General features: G+C 42.4%; 1 protein-coding gene and 1 long non-coding RNA gene across 2 annotated transcripts in view; one reads left to right on the plus strand and one right to left on the minus strand.

The window, feature by feature from the left end:
* The window catches only part of Arid3b (AT-rich interaction domain 3B), a 47,083-nt gene extending 30,026 nt beyond the window's left edge, over positions 1 to 17,057 (minus strand). Inside the window, exons 1-2 of the mRNA XM_005069598.4 lie at positions 16,953 to 17,057; positions 13,799 to 14,400 (exon numbers count right to left, since the gene is read on the minus strand). Of these exons, the coding sequence (XP_005069655.1) occupies positions 13,799 to 14,329 (531 nt within the window). The 5' untranslated portion in view covers positions 14,330 to 14,400; positions 16,953 to 17,057. The remainder of the gene's footprint in view (positions 1 to 13,798; positions 14,401 to 16,952) is intronic.
* Positions 17,058 to 17,245: 188 nt separating this feature from the next.
* LOC121133528 lies at positions 17,246 to 23,989 on the plus strand. Its single transcript, XR_005870397.1, has 2 exons — positions 17,246 to 17,396; positions 23,727 to 23,989. It is a non-coding gene; the product is annotated as an uncharacterized LOC121133528 (long non-coding RNA).
* Positions 23,990 to 24,090: the final 101 nt, after the last annotated feature.

Here is a 24,090-nt window from a genome sequence, read left to right on the forward strand (position 1 = left end):
TTCTCACCGAGGCACAAAGTCACACCACGCAACCAGGAAGACTGGCAGAAATGAGGTGTTCCTATGAAATGCGGGAGAAAGATGAAAATGCAAAGTTGGTGATGAGAGGACCTGATGCCAAGGGGTGAAATGCAAGAGAGGCCTGGTAGAGGAGGAAAGCCCAGCTCCTCTCTGTGGAACCAGCACTATAACCCTTTCCAACCTCTGAGTTGTTTCTTGTGCTTCCACAAGACTGCTGCTGTGGCCACTAGAGTTTACTGAGAACTACAGAGCCTGTGAGGATGACTATGATGTAACAGGAGAAATGGTTAAGAGATTAGGAGCCTGGCCAGCCACTGCTCTGAAAGTCTCATAACACACAATTTAAATATATACGAAGCAAACACTTAAGGGGGGGAAAACTATCATGTACCAGTTTATAAATGCTTTTTAAAAAAAACATCTCTCTTATTTATTTTGGTCAGGGTTCTTGTGCAGCAAAATGGGCTGGAACTTTCAACCTTCCTGTTTCAACCTCCCAAATGTTGTTAGGACAGATATGAGCTACAAGTTAATTTTTTATTTTATTATTCATTTATGTGCATGTTCCCATGTAGGTATGTGCACATTTGAGCAGGTACCCACAGAGGGTATCAGATCCAGAAGCTGGAGCTACGAGGGGCTGTCAGCCACCTGACATGGTGCATAGTGCCAGAGCAAGTGCTCTGAACCACTGAGCCATCTCTTTGGCCCTTCGGGGTAATTTTTTGAACTCTATGCTTGTACTCTCAATTTTCTTATAATTGTTTGAATACGTGCCCATTCATAAACAGTTTTGTACTTTTTTTTATTCTGAAAAAAGTGACTATATAAACACGAGTGAAATGTAGCTTTGTGGTTAAAAAGAGCTTGTTTAGCATGTACCAGAATCTAGGTTCAACCTTCAGTACTGCAAAAGAAATAAAAAAGAAACCAGGCATAAACACATCTTCATAGCCAGGTGTTGATGACACACACCTTCAATCCCAGCACTCAAGAGGCAGAGGCAGGCGGATCTCTGTGAGTTCAAGGGCCAATATGGTCCATAGAGCTAGTTCCAGGACAGCCAGGGCTACATAAAGACAGCCACAGTATTGAGAAAAAAAGAAAGTTGAAGTACAATACACAGGGTCCTGTTTTTGTTAAAAGTATAATCAAATTGTGATTTTAAAAAGAAATCTGAAAAGGTACAGATTTACCAAGAAACCACTCCAAAGTCCTGCTGACTTTTTCTTCATACATTTTAAAACTATTTGTTCTTTTTCCTTCTCAAATGTTTTAAAATACATTTGACAAACATGATTCAAATCTGTAATCCCAGTTCTTGGGAGGCAGAGGCAGAGGCAGGAGTCTAAGTTTGAAGCCAGCAAAGGCTACAGTAATATCCTGCCTCAAACATATATATGCATATATGTATATATATATATATTTTTTAATTTTATTTTATTGAGACAGAATCTCACTATGTAACCCTGGCTGGCCTGCAGCTTGTTCTATAGACCAGCCTAGCCTTGAACTCATAGAGACTCACCTGCCTCAGCCTCCCTAGTACTGGATTAAAAGTGTGTACTAAATTAAAAAAAAAAAAAGAAAAAGGAAAAGGAATACGACTGCTGATAGGTATGATAGAGAAGGTTTATTGTAGATAAGTAGGAAAGCATAGCCAGGGGCAGACACAGGGACATCTGGGAGAGTCCAGAGTGGACATGCCCAGACTGAGCTGTGCCATATGGGTAGGGGAGAGGGAAAAGGAGAGAGGGGGACCAGGTGCAGCAGCCAGGAGGCCAAAGGTACAAAGAGAACGGGCAATCAAAATGGTTGGATTATATCGGGTAGAGCAGCCCAGCCCCTCAGGCTGGAGAATTTGGGGTAGGGGTGTGGTATGTCAGCCAGGAGGACCCTGTAACAGATAGGGATTGAGGGATAAAGGGAGAACCTGGTGGCCAGGTCCCATTTGATATGTTAAATAAGCACTGCAGCCATTTGTCCTGGGTTAGCAATCTAACATGTATCATTATTAATTAGATTTTAAAAACCATACTTTAGCATTTATTTAAATAATAAAAATTTGTAGGCTATTCAGTAATAAAAGCCAAGCACAAAATTGTATATAAAATAGTAAACACACAGTAGGCCTTTCCCTTTAAAATATAAAGGAAATACCACAAATGTTTGCAGTTATATCTAAGTCGTATGACTATAATTGATTGTATCTTTTCTCTATAAATTTGTATATTTTCCATATTTCCTAAAATGAGCCCAAATGACTCCTACAATCAGAGGGAAAAATAGAAATTATATATTGATTATTGAGACAGGGTCTTAAGCAGTCTAGGAATGGAGTATGTAGCTGAGGATGACATTGAACTTAGCCCCTCTAGCCTCTGCAGACACCATATACCCAGTCTATGTGGTGCTGGGTATTGAACCCATAGCTTTGTGAACACTAGACAAGCTCCAGACCACAAAGTCATTTTTTTCTTCTTCCTTTTTTCAAAAATTTAATTTAGAAACATGCTTGCTTCACATGTCAATCCCAGCTCCCTCTGCCTCCCCTTCTCCCCCGCCTCTCCCACCAGCCCCCCACCCCCATCTCCATTCCGATCCCCAGGGAGGGTGAGGCCCTCCATGGAGGATCTCCAGAGTCTGTCATTTCATCCAGGGCAGGGTCAACTCAGAAGGGAGCACAGAGTTGCAAGCCAGACTAGGCTGGGTTCACTACCCAGCCTCCCTCTGGTGAGACCACAGATAGCCTGCTTCCCTCTTTCCTCAGCTGTCAATAAAACAGAATAAATGGGTATGATGGCAGGGCTTGCCTGACACACAGCTCAATGAAATAAAGCCAGTAATTGTCACAGGGCAGGTCAAGAAGTCCTAGTTGTAAAAAAAAGAAAAAAGAAAAAAAGAAAGAAACAAATAAAACCACTAGCAAATATAATCTGATGTGGAAGAACTCTACCATATTCCCCAAATTTAAAAAACAAAACAAAACGTCTATAGAAATGCTAGATTTTAACTCTGTACCTCCTACACAGAGCTAAGTATGAAGTCAAGGAAGGGCTTCACAAGTTGAAACAGGAGCAAGTGCTATGCTAAGGGCTAAGAATGTCACCCAACTAGTTTTTATTTTTTAATTATTTATTACTTTTTATATATTTATTGGGGGGGCACATGAGCCTTAACCCATGTCTCCCTCCACTATGTGGATACTAGGGCGCCAAACTTAACTCCTAGAGATCTGCCTGCTTCTGCCTCTTGAATGCTGGGACTAAAGGCATGTGCTACCATGCTTGGGGCCCCCAGCTACAGTTTTTAACAGGGCTGAGGATTGGGATTTAATCATTTCCCCTAGAGCCCAAGTTCTCAGGCATGTCAAGAACCAGAACTGGGGGGGCTGGAGAGATGGCTCAGAGGTTAAGAGCACTGGCTGCTTTTCCTAAGGTCCTGAGTTCAATTCCCACAACCATCTATAATGAGATTTGGTGTAAACATGCCAGAATACTGTATACATAATAAATAAATATTAAAAAAAAGAAGCAGAACTGAAATAACTACATAAAAAGAAGAAACCGTGAAGGATTATACCTACCACTGTCCTGGAAAACCTGCACACCAGACCAGCAGCATGGAGCTTTGCCGGCACCACAGAGCACCCATTGAAAGTCAGGCTCTTACGAGGCACAAATCTACATCCAAATCCACACCAGCCAAGTCAAAGCAACCAGCAAAGCAGGTGGAGCCCCAGCAGAGGACACACAAACACCCTTAAGTAGAAAAGTCTCCCAGAAATAAACCCCTACAAAATGAGTTTACGAAGAAAACAGAGCAAATCAGCACAAGAGGAAATGAACCCTTATGCAGGAGGGCAGGACAAAGGAAAAACATTCATCTGAATTTAAAAGCATATATCAAAGGAATGGCCAAATACGAATATTTGAAAGAAAGCCAAGCAAAGTCCTTTCACTCCTTTTGTATGCTTAAAGTTTCCATAACAAAAAAAGTTTTAACAAGTCCTATGATTCATAGTTTAAAAAATTAAAGGAATTAGCCGGGGATGGTGAACACCTTTAATCCCAGTGCTCAGGAGGCAGAGGCAGGTGAATCTCTGAGTTTGAGGCCAGTCTGGTCCACAGAGCAGAGGTCAGGAAACCAGGGCTACACACAGAGAAAGCCTGTCTCAAAAAAAGAAATAAGTAAACAAAAACTTAAAAGCATCTTAAGATCTAAAGGAAAGAATACAAAGCTGGACGGTGGCGGCGCACACCCTTAATCCCAGCACTTGGGAGGCAGAGGCAGGTGGATTTCTGTGAGTTCCAGGCCAGCCTGGTCTTCAAAGAAAGTTCCAGGACAGTTTCCAAATCTACAGAGAAACCCTGTCTCAAAAAAAAAAAAAAGTGAATTTTTAAATGCCAAAAAATATAAACATGATGGTTAAAATAGACAATTTTTTAAAAGTGGAAAGAGATGAAGGCAGAATTTGAAATTAGAAAATTGAATGTGGAAAAGTGAAGGCTGTAAAAGATACTAGAAGACTGAATGATACAGTACAAATATTCCTGTTAAAATTTTGACCAGGCTCTGGTGGTGCATGCCTTTAATTCCAGCACTCAGAAGGCAGAGGCAGTCAGATCTCTGTGAGTTAGAGGCTAGCATGATCTACAAAGTTAAGTTCCAGGACAGCTAGGGCTACATAGAGGGACCCTGTCTTAAAAAAAAAATTGAACAAGTATGTATGTATGTATATATATTTTTTCTCCCCCCCCCCAAGTGCTTTGAAAGCACAGGGATCCCCAGAGTCCACATACAAAGCCAGGTGTGGTGGCACATGTTTGTGTTCCCAGAACTAGGGAGGTAGAGAGAAGGATCCCTGGGGCTTACTGGCCAATGTTCCTGTGGATGTCACACACACATACTTGACCAAGAAAAAAAAAGTCGTAGTGGAAGGAGAGGAAATGACCACAAGTCAGACCAGGGCTCTGATAGGACAGAGCAGGGTTCAAATGGGATAGATAGAAGAGAGCCCAGAACGAGAACACTACTGTCAAGCACCAGATAGTAGAGTAAAATCTTAACAACCAAGGTTTACAGAGATAAGCAACAGACTCACAATACACCACACTCTCCAACAAGAAAAGCAGGGTTAAGAAAAACAAAGCAATGGTCAGTGCAGGGTCCCAGGATCTAAAGAGCTATGAATACTTTCAAAAGGGCAAAATAAAGATATGAAGAAACACTTCACACTTAAAAACTCAGTAAAGACTGAGTGGTGGCAGCGCACACCCTTAATCCCAGCACTCAGGAGGCAGATGCAGGAGGATCTGTGAGTTTGAGGCCAGTCTGATCTACAGAGTGAGCTCCAGGACAGCCTCCAAAGCTACAAAAACCAAAAACAATAACAACCCAAGAACCAAAAACTCAGCGAAGAAATAAAGGAAAGGAAAGCTAGAGAGTAGAGTACAAGTAGTGGTGAGGAAAAACATGTAAACTTGGTAAGTATAAAGAACTGACTGTTAAGGGGAAAAATTGGAGAAAAGCGGAAAACACTGGAACTAAAGCACAAATCCCAAGAGGCTCCCAGACAGAACTAGAGTGTCAGAAGCTAAAACCAGAATTGTTAGGCACTATGATTTGCTAAAAAGATAAAGGATGCAAATTAAATATTAAAATAACCAATAAAAATGTACTGAGGGTAAGTGGAGGGTGGGGCCTGGCTCAGTGGGTATAGGCACTTGCCTTCCAGCCTGACAACCTGGTTCCATCCCTAGGAGCCACATGGTACAAAGAGAGAAATGAATCCTACATGTTGACATTTGATGTCTATATGTACACCATGGCACGTATTTGTATACTTGCACTCTAAATGTAATTTTAGACATGCCAGTCATCTCAGCTACTCAGAAGGCTAAGGCAGGAACATGACTCAAGCCTCAGAGTTAAGACCAATCTAGGCAAAAGTGAAACCCTTACTTCCAAAAATTAAAAAGTAACCAATAAAAGAGTAAAAAATATAGTTTATAAAACCATATAAGAGATAAAGAATAAATAAAGACAACAACTAAATAAATGAAGACAGGAATGGAGAAAAACAAAAGAGGGACATTCTTAAATCCACAAGAGGGTGGAAACAGATCCACACATGAAACTCTGATGTGTAGTTCAGTGGTACAGCGCTTGCCTGGCATGCACAGATCCTGAATTTTAAAAGAAACAAGAAACAAATCTACATGTATCAATCCCAATAATCAAATAACAAAAGGTCTAATTTTGTATTAAAATATTTTAATTAAGCTCTTAGAACCTGATCATACAAAAAACTTAGAATACAAGGAAGACCTAAGTAAACACAAATTAATAAACTCAATCCAATAAAGATAACTCTATCAAGTAGGGAACACACACTGTTTTCAAGGACATTTATAGAAACTAGTCATATATAAGGCTAAGACAAAGAATATCTTAAATTTCAGAGACCCAAAAGCATGCCAGTTTTCAAGGGTCCAAATTTGTAGAATACAGCAAAACTGAGATAGATTCAAGAAAAGTATTTATAGCAAAAGATGTATTTGTTAAATAACAAGAATTCTAGAAAATGTGATACAGCTACAATGACTTCAGAGAAAGCAAATTCGTGTAAGTAAGATCAGCAGATCATAGCAACCTCAAGAAAATAGGATGGTCAGTGTTTGCCAGGGGCCAGCAGACAAGGAAGCCTGAAACAGTGCAACACATGATCTCTAGGGCAGCCAAGTTGTTCTGTATCAAGGTGGATCCATGTCATATATTTGTTAAACCCATAGAATGCACAATAAGAATGCATCCCAAAGGCTGACAAGATGGCTCAGAGAGTAAAGATGGTCACCGCCAAGTCTGATGATCAAGTTGATCCCTGTAACTTATACAGTGAAAGGACTCTAGCAAGTTAACCTTCTGATCCTCACATATTCACCATGGGATGTACATATTCAGAGCCACCCCCTCCCCATACACACAAAATAATGACATGAAACCTATTTTGAAATAGTTTCTTTCCTTTAAAGATTTCTTTATTATGTACACAGTGTTCTGCTCAGAAAAGGGCACCAGATCTCATTATAGATGGTTGTGAGCCACCATGTGGTTGTTGGCAATTGAACTCAGGTCCTCTGGAACAACAGCCAGTGCCCTTAACCTCTGAGCCATCTCTCTAGTCCTTGTAATAATTTCTTAAAAAAAGAATTCACCCTAATGTAAAGTACAAACTTAGTGATAATAATGTGTCAATGTAATTTCCTTGATAATAAACGTACTGATGCAAAAGGAAAATGGAAGGGTCAGGGTTCTGGTTGGAATGTGTTGGCAAGTGTGACAAAATGAAATGTAAGATGTACAAGTCCTTCAAGAAACCATGACTGGGGAAATGTGCAGTCCAGGCCTTCTTAAAAAAAAAAAAAAAAGCCATGAGTTTGCTTTTTAAGCAATCACATGATGTATGGATTCTAAGACTACAGCTTTTTTGTTTATTTTGTTTAAAGTTTAAGAGAAGATGTTTAATTGCAGAGAATGCTTCAGAAGAGAGGAATCTAAAGAGTCAGGACATACAAGTCTTCACTGATGGACAAGTCCCTAAAAGTCTAGGAGAGAGTGGGACCTAGGACACATAGTTTTTCAGGGATGAGAACCTCTGGAACACTCACACATCCCTATGCTAATGGGAAAAGCACAGCAAAACTCCATGGTTTATGTTTCTACAAGCCTGAAAGGTTTCAGGGGATTCTAGAATACTTGCGTTTGGCCACAGCTCTAGAAAACCTAAAGGAATTGTCCTCAAGTAGTATCTAGGATTTACTGAGCATCTTAGCTACCAAGGCAGTAAGGACTAAAAATTGGAGCATTAAGAAGTATCTAGGGGGCTGGAGAGATGGCTTAGAGGTTAAGAGCACTGACTGCTCTTCCAGAGGTCCTGAGTTCAATTCCCAGCAACCACATGGTGGCTCACAGCCATCTGTAATGAGATCTGGTGTCCTCTTCTGGCTTGCAGACAGACATGGAGGCAGGATGTTGTATTCATAATAAATAAATAAATAAATCTTTAAAAAAAAAAAAAAAGAAGTATCTAGGAATTAGCTGGGTGGTGGTGGTACAGGCCTTTAGTCCTAGCACTTGGGAGTGAAAAGGCAGGTGGATTTCTGTGAGTTCAAAACCAGCCTGGTTTACAAGAGCTAGTTCCAGAACAGGCTCCAAAGCTACACAGAGAAATCCTGCCTCAAAAAACAAACAAAAAAAGCAGCATATAGGAATTAATGACAATTCAACCTAACTTTGGACATTATATGCATTTTATAAAGATCATTCACATTTCTATTTTTCTACTACCTTTGTAGCATCTATAAAACAACCCCAAGGATGGTGGGAGAGAACTATTAGCCCAATGACAGATGTATGCATGGGTCCTATGCAGACAGTTAAAGTGCTTGTTCAAAGCACTGTAACAAACAAGCGATAGAGCTAGCATCTAGACCCACACCTCTTGTCTCTCAAACAAAGATTCATCTAATAATCAAATCTGCTAGTAACAGGTGTGTCAAGTATCTGTCTTAATCTTTGTGGGTTAATGTCTGGAAGGGCAACCAAGCTCTCTCATAAATATCATGGAAGAGTACACAGGGCTGGGCTTGGATAGCCATATAAGAGACCTCAAAGTCTAGATCACAAAACTCTCCCAGGTATACTGTGTTCACTGTAATAACTACCAAAGGCTATAAACTCAAAATGGACATTAAAATTATAATTAAGTCAGGTGTGGTGACACATACATGCCTTTAATCCTAGTACTCCAGAGGCAGAGGCAGGCAGATCTCTGTAGTTGGAGGCCAGAATGGTATATATAGCAAGTTTTGGGCCAGCCAAAGCTATATAGTGAGACCCTACCCCAATTAATTAATTAACAAATAAGATTTTTAAAAACAGGAAAGAAGCTTGGAGTGGTGGTGTAGGTCTTTAATCTCAGCACCTGGGAGGCAGAGGCAGACAGATCTCTAAGTTGGAGGCCAGAATACATAGAAAAACCTTGTTTCAAAAATCAAAACAAACCAAAGAAAAAAAATACATAGGCAAGCAACAGCAAAAATAACCAGAAAGGAAGAAAACTCAAGACCTCAGCTAGTAAGAGTAAAGCACAGATGACAATCTTTGAAAGCACAGCCAGTCTGCCTAACAAAACTATGCCTGAACATCAGGGTTTCTCAGCTTTAGTGCTTCTGACCAGACAATTCTTTGTTGGAGGTGAGCAAGTCTTGTCCGATACTCTTGTGTGGTGTTTAGCAGCCTTCACGGCTCCACTCACTACATGCTAGGAGCACACCTCTGCTTCCAGATGCAGGCACTACGACACTGCTAAGTGTCAATCGAGCAGTAAAGAAGAATCAGCTCCCACTGACAGCCACTGCTCCAGACAGACCATGATTCCAGATACTGGAGCATGAAGACACACTACAGAGAAAACGGAGAGAGCTTACCACCTTTTCTCTCCAGTCAACAGTTTAAACAAGCTTTGCAAAGCCCTTCAAATGTTTTGCATGAAGTACTTACCAAGTATGTACTAAGAACAGCAGGCCTAATGATGGGCCCACACAATAGAGGGATAGATCCTGGAAAGCAGTTTGTCAGAGCATTAGAAGAAAAAGAGAGATGACACACTGTAAGCTAATTACCCAGCAGGAATTAATCTCACATAGTAAAAAAAGACTAATTGGATCTTTTGAGACAAAGTCTCATGTAGTACAGCCTGTCCTCAAGCTCAACTTTACCTCCCAAATGCTAGACTGCAGAAGTGTATTATCCATGTCATTTATGGGATGCTGGGACTCAAGCTTAGTGTTTATGTGTGCTGGGTGAGCACTCTGCCAACTGAATCTCACTCAAGCCTACTTTCCATTTCTGCATGCCATTATTGGCACTTTATTAACTGCACACAAATCCAATGATTTAGTTAAAAAAAAATTAACTCTAAACCAAGTCATGCTCCTTTCTGTCTACCAGTACAGATCAAACTAAACGATCCTTCCCACCTGCCTTGGAGCTTCCTTGGCCTCTTATCCTGCAGAGGCGCTGTCACAGGCTGAGATACAGCAAACAGCTTCCAGATGTTCAGAACTGACAATACCCTGTTCTCATTAACATGTGATCAGCAAGTTTTAACAAAGGTCAGGAATTCTTCAGTTGCAAGTTTTCTGAAATAAGACTCTTCCATCCCAGAAGGCAACTCTGAATAAAGCCTTGTACAACACAAGGCACTGAGGAGGGGGTCAACTTTTATTGAGCAACCAACCCCAGTAAATTTCAGTGCTTTGCACTGAGCTGGCAATGCAAAGCCACACCGGGTAACGAAAGTGTCTGGCAAAGTATGCAGAAAACCAGACATATAAACTCTAGCCCTCACATGCATGCCTATCAAACTATCCCTCATCTTCCTGTTCTGTGGAAGGAAACCTGGCTCTACTAATGGGCTCAAAACAAAGCCTGTATTGCTGAAACACCCACTATCCAGGAGCAGAAGACCACCCCTAGAGGCCAGCACCCCACCCCCCAAAGTTCGCTGTGTGATCTCCTTTGAGAAAAGGGACACTCAGTTCTTTGTTGTCTTGTTTTACAATTATTTACTCTGCCCATAGAAATCTGACGGGTTTTAGAATGCTGGGTTCCATAGTATTATCCATCTTCCCATCACCCTGGTGTCAGAGAATGAGCCGGGCCTTAGAAGCAAATATTTTGCAAGACTTTCTTTGAGAAGAGAATCCATGGGGTAATTTTGACTCTATGTGCTGTAAGAACAGGATTTCAGAAACAAAGGATAACTGTGCCGCTCTTAAGCTTCCCAGTTTGCAAATGCCTGCCCCGTCCCTCACCAACTCCTGTGAAACACTTCCTGAGAATTCTACAATATGCTATACAGAGGGGTTAAAATCACCTCTTATACTTTGGCATGTATATGAATGTTTGAAAAACAACATTTGTTTTAGAATATCTGCATCACAGAGCTAAGTTACTGCATCCCACCTCCAATCCTCCCTTGTGGTTGCTGCAGCACCACAGCTAGACACCTGACTTCTTCAGGGAGAGACATGCCTGTAGCAGATAGCCGTGGCACAAAGACTCTGCCCAAATAGATTGTTTAGAATAAAGGACACTATAACTCATTAACAATTAAGATCTTGTGTCAACTGTAAAAGGTCTTTGAATCGTTGCTGGAGCAAGTGCTACTTAACTTCTCTCCAAAAGTTAATTACTTATAGAACAAAAGACTGAAGAACAAAAACAGCCAGCCTCATGGTCTGCTGGTTTTTAAAGGCTCTCTCCAAGCTACGTTTTTATTCTTCTGTCCAAAGCTTAACTAAACACACACACTCTCTCTCATTCTCTCTCTCTTTCTCTAGTACATTACTTCTTTAAAAACATGTGTAAGGGCTGGTGAGATGGTTCAGCAGGTAAAGGGACTTGTCACCAAGCCTGCCATCCTTAGGATCCACATGGTAGACGGAGAGAACTGTTCTTTGACCTCTGCATGAGGCACCCCCATATGTATACTACTTATACAACACACACAATTTAAAATAAGGGGAGGATGGCTCATCTGATAAAGGCAACTGTCACTAAGCCAGCCTGGGTTCCGTCTCTGAGCCCCCACATGGCATAGAGAGAGAAATGACTTCCACAAGTTGTCCTCTGACCTCCATATACCACTATGGCATGTATATGGCCATGTATACACGAAAAACCAGTAAAATGTAGTAAAACTTTAACACTCACACAAAACAAACAAAGCAAAGGAGGAGCCCACACACCAAACTGAAAAACTAAATTTACAAGAGGAGCAAGAAGTGGCCAAAGGTTTTAAGGCATTGTTAATCACTGTTTCCCTGACAGAGTTCTTCTCTACATTCAGAAGGAAGGTCAATTTAGAATGAAGCATTAGGTCTTAGCTAATCTGGCATTTATGAAAACATTTTTGGCAGGTATTCTGCCAAACAGTCTATATTTAGTATGTATGCCTCAGAAACTTAAATGAACTCAAAGGGTTTGAGCTGCCAACAGACAGCCTCCGGAGCACTGAGCTGTGCAGCCACGGGGCGGCTGCCATACAGAACACTGGGCTGGGCGCTTTGCCACAACATACACGTGTGCACGCACACGCCAGTCCTGAAGAGTCTCTTTTTTCAAAGCTCTAATGGCTTGACCTCAACACCTGCTGCACTTCCTGAAGACAGACAGGCTCTGGAGCTCCACTTGTTCCTCACACACGGCTGCACTTTCTAGGAATGACCGCACACACAGAGGCTGGCCAGCTGCCAAGGCGGGGGCAGCAGCTGCCTCAGGCCTGAACTTTCCCAGGGCTGTCAGGGCGGTTCCTGCTATGAGCTGACTCAGCGGCCAGCATGGAACAGTGCCAACCACAAGCAGTGCAGGGGCTGCCGGCAATTCACAGATGTTTTACTAAACCAAAGAAATCAGCCAGGAGGCAGATCTGGGCTGGTGGCCAGGTGCTGCTCTCGTGGAAGCCGAATTCTGATTCTAGTCTTAGCTCTCCCTTGGGTGATCTGTGTCTCCCATGACCTCCTCTGCTTCAGAGGGATGCCCATCAGGGTGTGGAAGAGGAAGGCATAACTGTCCAAGAAACAAGTAACACTCCCTATGGTTGATTCTGACATGCCATCATGTTTGGAACTAATTTCAACTTTCTTTTAATAAAAAGGGTTTTCTGAGGTCTCCCTTTCCTCTTTCTTTCCTTTTTGGTTTTTTTCTGTGTAACAGCTCTGGTTGTCTTAGAACTAGTCCTGTACACCTGGCTGGCCTTGAACTCACAGAGATCCATCTGCCTCTTCCTCTCAAGGGATGTGACTAAAGGAGTGCACCACCATGGCCCAGCCCTTCCCTCTTTCCAACCAGATAATGTAAAGATAAAACAGAATTATGCTTATAAGGCTCTCTGTTGAGAAATATACATAAGTGCTTTTTAGCAGCTATATTCAACTTCAAAACAACAAAAGAACATGATCTTGGGTTTACTTGGAGTTAAGAAACTCTTTGTGGGGGAAAATTATTCTATATTCCTACTAGGCAAACTTATTAGAACTATGAATTTTATCTTTTAAAATTTTTTAGGCAAGGTCTTACTATATAGTCCTGGCTGGCCTGGAACTTAGTATTCAAAGCTAGACTTGAACTCACTGAGATCTGCTTGTCTCTGCCTACCAAGTACTGAGATTACAGGTGTGTACCACCACTCCCAACTCCTTTATTTTTTATTTTATTATTAGAGTTACTATTATTATTATTATTATTATTATTATCTTCTGGTTTTTGAGATAGGGTTTCACAATAGAACTCATGGTGAGCCTCTTATACCACCACCTCCTAAATGCTGGAATTACAAGTGTGAACCAATCACTTTGTTTTTAGATAGTCCTAATGAGACACAGCTGCTAGCTACCTCACTCTAAATAAATAAATGAGAGATTCTTTAACAGAAACGTGGAACAAACAATATTAACTTATACACCCTAATGCTTTAATAAAAAAAGAACCATCACTTAATATTTTGGGGGTCCTAGAGGTTGAATCCAATGCCTTACACTATCATGGAGCTACACCCTCAGTTCAAGCAGACAAATGCTGAGAAAAACTTCAGTCCACACGTAGGTCAGTGATATGGGGTGAGAAGACATAGCCAGCTCTTGCCCATTCAGCACCCTCTGTAGCTGACCTATAGGTAGAACAAATGGCTTCCCATAACACAAAGACTGACCTGCTTAAGCTGCTCATCCAGACTCCAGCTTGGCTGCCCAGCTGTGGGGAGAGAAGCTGGAACCTTGGATGCATCTTTGGTATGGTCTTCTTTAGCTGCTTGTCCTTGTGGTGGAAGTCCAGGTGCTGGAAGCAGGCTGGACATGGGTGCTGCTCTGGGGTCTTGGCGAGTTGCTTTTTGCACGTGGAAATACTTGGATGCAGCTTGGGCCTCTTTTTCAACCATTTCTGCAACATCTTCATCTCCATCTTCGTCTTCCAGACCTCCTTCCTCCTCCTCAGGCTCAGAGTTGATGTTGCTCTGCTCAAACACTTGGGTCACTGGTGTGGCTGGCGTAACTCTAGATAAGGGACCCAGAACAGGGCTACCAGAAGGTCTCCCGGGTGTGACAGAAAGGAGAGTAGGCTGGGTGGCCAGTTTGGGGGCATACAGGAACTGTGCTTCTCTTGTCTGTGGGTTCTGCTTCTCTCTGGCATCCATCTGTAGAGGAGCCTGGTGTGGCTGCTTTTGTTGATGCTGCAGAGGCTCCATTACTGTCTCAGGCTTCACCCACAGACTGGCATGGCTCTCAACCTGGGCACAGCCCAGCAGGCACACTGGGTCTATATTTTAAGTGAGTAACCAAAACCACAAGGGAAGAAGAAGGGGGGAAAAATATGTAAAACAGGTATAAAAGATTTTATTTTCTCCAGTAAAGTTCTGAACTAAATGCTCCTAAACCTGATTTTCAAGATGAGTAAGTTGTAGGGGTTTGGAGGGTGGGGAGGGAAAGTTATAAAGAAGAGAACAGGATCAAAGAGGGGAAATAGGAGGCAAATCTCAGTAGTGGTAGACTTAAGCGATTTTTCTTAAAAAAAAAAAAAAAAAGGAAATCCAGAAGATATTTAAGTCTGCTAACAACTGAGCTCACAACTTTTACTCTCTACATTATCACAGTTATCTACTGCGCTTGCATTGTACAGGGATGTGAGTCATGAAATTTGTAATAATAACTATGAAAATTGCAGTTAACAAGGGCAAAAAATGGCCTGACTGCAAAAGAAAGAATAAGGCTTATATTCTCAGGCCCCTTGGAGAAGGAGATTCCTACTCCAGCTAGACACAGAATTATAGCAGACAGACAGACAGAATGACTTTTCTGATGGAAAAAGCAAGACCAAGCAAACCGCCCTTGCTTTAAAACTTCACAAATTTCCCAGATCAAATTGCCAGTCAGCTTGTTGAGTGGACTGAACCAGGCTAAGTGGACATTATAGCCTCCAAAAGAATCCGGTTTCAACAACATGAAAGAAGGAAACATGCAAGGGAGTCTCAAATTGCAAGCTTCCCTCAAAAACAAACGGGGGTGGGGTGGGGTGGGGGGGAATTCCTCTGGAGATTTTAAAGTTAATTAATTTGAAACAGGTACCAATATTTGTCTAAACAAGTCAATGTTTCTTTTTTTTTTTTTAAATAAACCACAAGTAAATCTCCTCACATCCTCTTTCTTTCTGATTCACTTCAACTATATTTATTCTATGAATACAGTAAGAAAAGGCTTCCAGTCTCAAAGTATTCTGGGGGCAGGTTTATCTGCATTCTTACCCATCGGTCTCCAAACACAAACCCCTTTCACACCCTTCCACCTCTAACCCTTCCCAGGCTCCCACCTTCAACAAACCTCACTTAAATTATATTTTCTCACACGTCTTCCTAAGTGAACGGATTACCATGCCAGAGCAAATTTTAGGGTGAAGAGCGCTGGCAACAGGGTGTGCAATTTTGTTGCCACATGAAAGGGGAAGCTGCACTGTGCAGGTTGGGACTTGATATTTGCATTGTCCCAGTGTTTTAGGACTGAGTTGGAGGACGAAATGAAATCATCATGAAATGAACAAGAAAACGCAATCTTTGCCATCTTCAAAAATTCACGCGGGAGGTAATCCCTAACAAGGAAAACGGCTTTGATTGATAAATTTTTACATGCTTTATAGGGGCACAAATTTTAAAGCTCGGAAAGAAAACCAAACAAACAAACAAAAAAAAAACAAACAAAAAAACAACTAGAGCCATGCTAGACAATTTTCAATTTGTTTCTTAGAAGCACTTGGTTGTAGCTTCAGAAGCGGTTAAAAGATTCAAATTCTAATTTGCCTCTTACTGCCTGTACTTCCTCTTAGCAGTTTAGAAAGTATAAGTTATGCCTGCAGCAAAACTTTCATTCTGCTTTAGTTCTTATTCCGTAAGGAAGCCTGAAAGGATTTACACCCGGTTGGCACAAGTATTCCTTTAAAATAAAAACCAATTCGGGGACAAAAATACAAAAAAAAAAAAAAAAAACACCAAAACACACCACAGAAGAGTAACAAGCAACTCACAGGTCATTTGAAAGTATTCATACAATCACTGAAGTCAACCAACACAATCGGAATATTTCAACCAACTCCTGCCAGTCGGTGTACAATGTTTCTTGTCTGGTTGGCACCATCTCCTCTGTAGGCTGCCTTCAGCAGAGGGGGAGGTATCCCGTAGCCTCTTTATTTAGTAAGACAGAGATGACTCGGTTCTACAACTCAATTGGCCATTCTCCCTCACAGAGCCCATCTCATCCCAATCCCTAAGCAGCCAATGATACAAACAATACTACCAACATTTAGAGAACTTAACGCTTCAGAAATCTAAACCACTTCATCTCTTCATCCCTCTCTCTATCCTCTAAACTTCCCGGACCTCCAAACCCGGCGCAACGGACTGCCTGCCGCTTAAGCCCGGCCTTGCTGACCCTTACCTTCGTCTCCAGCCGCTCTGTCCCCGAGCCCCTCGAGCCCCTCTTACCATTCTTTACCCCCCTCCCAATGGAGCCCCATCACTTTTACTCGCACCAAGCCCTCTCTGCCAATCTCCAGACTCCTTTCCAAGCACACCAACCCTACCTAATCTAGCCTTGAGGTCCCCCGGGGGTCCCTTACCTTTCCCATCCCTTTATCTCAAAACACTCCTCTGGGCACCGGGAGGATCGGGCTCCTCCCGGCGCTCTCACTTTTTCTCAGCGGTTCCCCGGTTCGCTGGCCCGCGTCTCCCCTACACACCTGCCTCGGCTCCCATTTCGGTCCCCTCCACCTGCCACGGCCCCGCTCCCGTTGCGGCTGAAAGAACCCAGACCGGCGCCGCTCACCTATGCGCAGCGTTCCTGGCTCGCGGGTAGTGAGGAGGCAGCCGCTCAAGCCCCGGCGCAGCAGCTGAGCCTCGGACTCCTCCGCAGCTGGGGGCCACAGCCGGGGCGGGGCCCACACCGGAAGCGGTGCCGCGGGGGCCGGACCGTCGGCCCGGGGCGGGGGAGGGGCAGGCAGGGGCGGGGTTTCATGGATGGGGCGGGGCCTGAGGCCGGAAGCTGCTAAAAAGGGAAGGAGGTGGGGGGGAGTTGGGGGACGAGGCGGAAGTGACTCCTAGGGACCGCCCTCGGGTTGGAACCGTAGACGGAAGCTATTTAAGGCGGGCGGAAGCTTCAGCCAATGAGAAAGCTCAGACACAGAGGAGTTCCGGTGGGAGTGCTTTCGCGGGGAGTTGAAAAAAAGCAGAGCTAACCGCATCTGCTATTTTCTGGTTGCGGAGGTTGGACGTAAGTTAAAGAGAGGAGTTAAAAGTGCTATCTTTCGACCAGTCTTCATCAAACCCTCTTTTTATCAGGTTTTCTCTAAACTTATTAGACTGAGATTTTACTGCCCCCCAGGGGCTACTGCAACACCTGGAGCACTACCTCCATCTCCAACCCCACCCTGATTACAGGAGTTAATATTTTCTTTCCCCAGGTTCTCAAAGGTAGGGACTATGTGCCGAATCCTGGCACCGCTTATAAAACAAAAAACAAAACAACAACAAACACTTCGCTTCTGCGATGCTTGGTTGTGGTGAACATCTGTCAGTTTATGCATGCATCTCTGTGTTTTAACTTCTAACCCCTCTAACCATCTTCCTTGATCCAGAGTCTAATAAGGCCTATTTAACGTTGAGCCTTCTACTAGTTTTCCAATCCCAGCCCAAAACCTGGGACTTTAGCAGGTTTTTCCTTCCTTCCTCCCTTCTTCCTTTCTTTTCTTTCTTTCTCTTTCCAATCCCAGCCAAAAATCTGGCATTTTAGCATGTTTTATTTTTTATATTTTTTGAGACAAGGCCTCTCACTAAATCTGTAGCTCACCTATTTAGCAAAAGTAGTTAGCCAGCAATCTCCAGGAATCCCTTTGTTTCTGCCTCCCCAGCTCTAGGATTACAGGCATGCACCACACTCGACTTTTTACTTAGGTGTTGGGTATCCAAATTTAAGCCCTTATTCTATGGTACCAAATACTTTACTGACTAATCCATCTCCTCAGTCCCTGATGCAGACTTTTTTTAATTTTTAAAAATGACATTGTTTTTAGTGTGTATCAGGGCACTGAGCCATTTCCTCCTGCCTTGCTCAAGAATTGTAACATAACTCTTCTTTGACTTTACCATTGCTCAAGAATTGTAACATGCCTCTTTGACATTATCAGGAACTCTGATCTGCTGAAAGCCTCTACTTTATCTCTTCTACATTAACTCCACTTCCTTCCTTATCCTGGATTCAATGGCATATCATTACAATCCCAGCCTTTCAGGCCCCCCAACATTCCCTTTTCTCAACTAAGATCTCTACCCAGAAGAGACTTTAGAGTTTTCATAACTGTGTCTTGCCATGGAAAATGATCTGCTGGAACAGATTGAAACCACTAAAATATCCATTTAAGATGAATTATAAGCAGTGGCTTTAAAGTTTATTATTCCACTCAGCTGATCCTCACTCTCACTGTGATTCCGGATTACCTTACCATGTAAGTAACAGAAAATGTAGAACACCCTAAAATCTAGAACTCTACTTGCATGTGTTCCCAGTCTGTCTTTCCCTTTATAAATTACACAGTGGAAGATACCAAATTCCTTGTGCATGCCTGGCCAGGTCCTCACCTCAGTATTTGTTGAGCAATAGACAAAACTCGTTTCCTGCCTTCAGTGATCTTCACAGGTTCTGGAGAAAGAAAGCAAAATATGTGGTATCAGATAAGTGCTATGCAGAGCGAAGCAGGGTAAAGATTAAACAATTATGTCAGGCAACTTCTATTTTTAGATGCTGGAAAAGAACTCATTGATAAGGTTCCCTTAAACCAAAATGGACTGACTTGATAGGGGTGAGCCACGTGTAGTGGATATCTACAGAAAGAATGCTCAAACAAAAGAGATGATATTTGAATGTTCTGAGGGTAAGAACGTGTTTGGCAGGTTAATAGGAAGAGCAATACTAACAGTAACAAGGAAACCATAGCTAACCATCTTTCATGGCTGAGTGAGAGGCAACGTAGAGATTGCATAAGGAAGTAGCCAGGTGATCAACCATGCAGTCCATTGTAGACATAAAAGTAATTTTGCCAGTCACTACTAACACCAATGGGAGGTTTTGAGCCAAAACAGATTAAAATCTGTTAATGAGCCATTCTAGTTGTGGCACAGAGGCTGACTGTGGATCATGAGGCTAGAGAGCTAAAAAGGGAATCAATAGCCCGGCGGTGATGGTGCACACCTTTAATCCCAGCACCCAGGAGACACAGGCAGGAGGATCTCTGTGAGTTCGAGACCAGTCTGGTCTACAGAGTGAATTCCAGGACAGGCTCCAAAGCTACAGAGAAACCCTGTTCCCCCTCCACCCCCAAAAGGGAAGCAGTAATCCTGGAAGAAGATGGTGTCCTGAAGTAGACGATGTCACTACAGCAGGTGAGAAGTGGTCAGATTTCAGGTCTATTTTGAAAGTGAAGCTGCCAGGATTTGACGGTATTCTGGTTGTATAGGTTAGAGGAGAGTTAAGAAAGATATCAGGTTTGGAACCCAGCTAATTAACTGGTAGGATAGCGTGCCATGTACCTGGGAGATGTTATCAGATACATGATTAGCAAGAAAGAGGGATGCAGAATTGATATACACAATAACTTGGCATTAGATATTATAACAGTAAAGACATTTTGTTGAGTGAACAAGTCAGTCACAAAACTACACTCTTGAAACTAGAAAAATATGGAGGGGTGATTATAAAGGGGTAGCAAAAAGGAAAACCTTTCCAGATATACTCAAGTTGACAACCAAGAATAGCCATCACAGGGTTTTTAATTTTAGTTTGGGGGTGGGCACATAGGCATGGAGAACCTTGGGTGTCTTATTTTACCCGTCTGTACTTTATTCCCTTGAGACAGTATCTTTCACTGAATCTGGAACTAAACTGGTGACTAGCAAGCTCTAGAAATCCTCCTGTCTCTGCCTTCCATAGCACTGAGGTTTTATGGATTTGACTAAGGTCCTCATGCTTGCACAGCAAGTGCTTTTACCTACTGGGCCAGCTCCCCAGTCTGAAGTTGTGGTTTTTGTTTGTTTTGTTTTGTTTTTAAAGACAGGGTTTCTCTGTGTAGCCCTCCCTGGCTGTCCTGGAACTCACTTCATAGACCAAGCTGGCCTCCAACTCAGAGATCCTTCTGCCTCTGCCTCTCAAGTGCTGGGTTTAAATGTGTACCACCACTGCCTGGTCTTTTTTTTTTCCCTTGAAAGCAAAAAATTTTATATAGTCTTAAGTTCCCCTTCTTAGTTCTCAGAAATCTCCATTTAGCCTCTTGTAATATTAGATCTTTCAGTATTCAAACAAATCCAAGTCCTACCCCCTTTGATATAATTTAAAAAAGAAATGGTGTGAAGGAGTCACACCGTGCAACATGGCTCACATGGGAGGTTAATTGGAGAGAAGGAGCAGGGGGCCTGGGGGGACAGAGACCAGTCCCTAGGGACAAGAAAAAGAAACTTTTCCTGTAATCCAACATTCTGTGACTAAAGTGTATACTTCACTATTCTTCCTGTCAAAACTTAGAAGTATTACTCTTCTCTTTGCAACCCCAAATTGATCTTTTTCCTTCTAAAACATTTCGTGACTTCCCATTGCTCTTGAGATCAAGGCCTAGATTTCTTCATGTAGCCTGGAGGACCCTAGGGAGATCTAGCTTCTTGCCAATCTCTTTGGTTTTAGCTCCTCTTCAGGTTATAGTATTGGGACCAGGAAAGCAACCCCAATGATGTCAGTAGCTGAGATAGACTACCTTTTTCCCTAGTCTAGAAATTGGGGTATTAGCAAATGTGATATAAGAGATGCTCAAATCATGGTAACAGGGGCTACCCTCTCTTGTTACTGGGCATTCTCTGACTGTCACATAGATACCTCCCAATGACCTGATGGCCAACAGATGTAAAGACATCACTCCATCTGATATTAATCAGTTGCTCTGCATTCAACTATAAGCCCTTAGAACAAATATCCTTCAGACCACTAGATATGTGAACCATTACATCCTAGACCCTCCAGGCCTGAGTGAGCTGAGAACCAGAATTCCCCACCAAACTCCCTGACTAATGAAAAATAAAAACCATTTCTTGTCCTATGGTTAAACCAGAAAGTTTTGAAATGGTTTATTTTGTAGCAAAAGGAAAGATAAAGGAAGTGTTTCCTTGCATTGGTCAGGATGGATTCTTGGAGCTACTGAGTACTGGAGGAACAGAGCAGCAGACATCTCTTCACTCTCCTACATTTGGCCTCGTTTCATTAAGTTCCTCCTGTAAGTTTTATCCCCCCCACTTCTTTACCACTCTGAAGGCAGTGGAACTTAGAATAATGAAACTTAAAAATGCAGTAACTTTATTCAGAGCATCCCACAACTTATACCCTGAGGGTTAATAAATTCTGCAGAGTATATAATCACCAGGACAGGCTGCATGTGGCAAAAACCACGTTTTCCCATAGAGGCCTAGAAACTAGTAGCTATAGCCAGCTGTAATGAATAATCTGAAGTAACTCACTTTTATCCAAAACACCTGAGAGGGGCATGAAAGCGTATTCTAAGAACAATTCTGTGTTGGAAAAAACTGAGGTCGCAGGATTTTTGTCTTGTTTTCTTGGCGTTTTCTCGTGAGCACTCAGAGTTCCCCTCACATGACTCCATTCTTGGACTGTGTTCTGACACCCTTTCATCAAATTTCTTACATTTTTGTCTATTTGCAACAAGAAATTGCATAAGGGATAAATATGAAGGATAATCTTACACATCATGTCTCTGACATGTCACTTGAAAAATTCTCCTTGGTTTTATTACAGTTGTACCCTTCATCTATGGCTTTCATATTTGTGTTTTTAGTTGTTAGTGATAAGTCTGGACCCAAAATTATAAAGGATAAAATTTAGAAATAAGCAGTGTAAGAGTTTTACATTGTTCTTTTGATTGGCATGATAAAACATTGCAGGATCTTGCCCCTTCCCATCCAAGATATGAATCATCCTTTTTATCAAGAGTATCCATGCTGCATATGCTTCTTAGTAGCCACCCCAGCTGTTATATCTACTGTTGTAGTGTCAGTGCTTGTGTTCAACTAACCATTGTTTCATTTAGAAATGGCTCCAAAACACAAGAATAGTGATGATGGTGGTGGGGATATGTCAATGAGCATAAAGTACTTTCTTTAATAGAAAGACAAAAGTACGCCGGGCAGTGGTGGCACTTGCCTTTAATCCCAGCACTAGGAGGCAGAGGCAGGCGGATCTCTGTGAGTTTGAAGCCAGCCTGGTCTACAGAGCGAGTTCCAGGACAGCCGCCAAAGTCACAGAAAAACTCTGGAAAAACAAACAAACAGAAAAGACAAAAGTACAATACGAGTGGGTGTCAATTTGGGAACCCAGAGGACATATACAATGTGTTGTCTTTGAATTCATAGTTATTGCATCTTCAGCTTGAATTGGTCCTCAAGGGATAATTCTGGGATTAATTGCCTTGGCAAGACTGGAAAAGACTGTTGTGAAGTTGCTGTACATTTCACCATCATGAAAAATTAAAATATAAGTAAAGGATGAATGTTTCTTTTGGTTATGAGATCAAGGATGCCTTTAGGAGCCTCTGCTGGCATGTATACCTCTGCTGAGTAACTAGAATTAAGAGTACCCTGTGTAGAGAAAGAATGTGACAGAAGGGGTTCCTGGGGGTGGGACATCAAGTTAACACATTCATTAGGGGCTCTGTGTGTGGGGTGGAGTCTCAATAATGTCATCTGCAGCTTGATTTGGCTTTCAAAATGTCATTCTATTGGGAGGGGATGCCCTATCAGGCTGCTCCTTGGAGTCTCCTCTTCCATAGAACTCTTTGGATTTTAAATTAGACATTTGGTGCCTGGTGACCTGACTGTGTGACAAAGCAGCCTGTACTAGCCACTCAGTCTGGGGAAAATATTAGTGTCTGCTCATTGAGATCTAAAACTAACCTTTGAAAGCTCTTTCCAGGTGACAACTTCTGTCAGGTGTAGGGGCTTATGCCTGTAATCCCAGGCTAAGGCAAAGGGATTGCTGTGAGTTTGAGGCTAGCATGTGTTACATTGTAAGTGCCAGGCCAGCTTCATTGGGCTACAGAATGAGACCCTGTTTCAAAAGTGTGTGTGTGTGTGTGTGTGTGTGTGTGTGTGTGTGTGTGTGCGTGTGTTAGTAGTGGTGCTGTTGCCATCGATAAACCCTGGGCATGAGCAGACTTTGGGGTTTTTTTGTTTGTTTGTTTGTTTTGTTTTGTCTTTGTTTTTTGTTTTTGTTTTTTTTGGTGGTTTTTTTTTTTTTTTTGGTTTTTCGAGACAGGGTTTCTCTGTGGCTTTGGAGCCTGTCCTGGAACTCGCTTGGTAGTCCAGGCTGGTCTCGGACTCACAGAGATCCGCCTGCCTCTGCCTCCCGAGTGCTGGGATTAAAGGCGTGCGCCACCAACGCCCGGCTGTTTTGTCTTTGTAAACACCTTTCCTACCAAAGTCCTTTTCAAGCTTTGATCTGAGGTTTGTCAACATTCTGAAGATGTAATTTGACCTTATTCTCTTTCTCATCTAGGAATAGAAGTCAGACCTGTATGACAAGCACAAGGCAAATCCTAAAATGAATCAATCTTCTTTTAAAATACTGTAGTGTCTGGGGAGATGGCTCAACTTGGCAGATGGTCATCTGCCAAACATGATGACCTGAGTTTGATCTCTGGAACCCATACTATAGAAGGAGAGAGCCAGCTCCTGCAAGTTGTCCTCTGAATTCCACACATGAGAAGTGTTACTTCACTCCCAAATAAGTAAACAAAATGTAATAAAACATTTACAGCAGCAATGTTGTGTTTCACTCTCCTTGATACTTAACCTAAAGCTGTCTTTGCAACCTTCATCTAGATTTCCATGTTGGCTAGAGTACAGTAATTCTACAGACT

Source organism: Mesocricetus auratus, unplaced genomic scaffold (genome assembly GCF_017639785.1).
Source record: "Mesocricetus auratus isolate SY011 unplaced genomic scaffold, BCM_Maur_2.0 Super-Scaffold_100022, whole genome shotgun sequence".
NCBI classification, from domain to species: domain Eukaryota; kingdom Metazoa; phylum Chordata; class Mammalia; order Rodentia; family Cricetidae; genus Mesocricetus; species Mesocricetus auratus.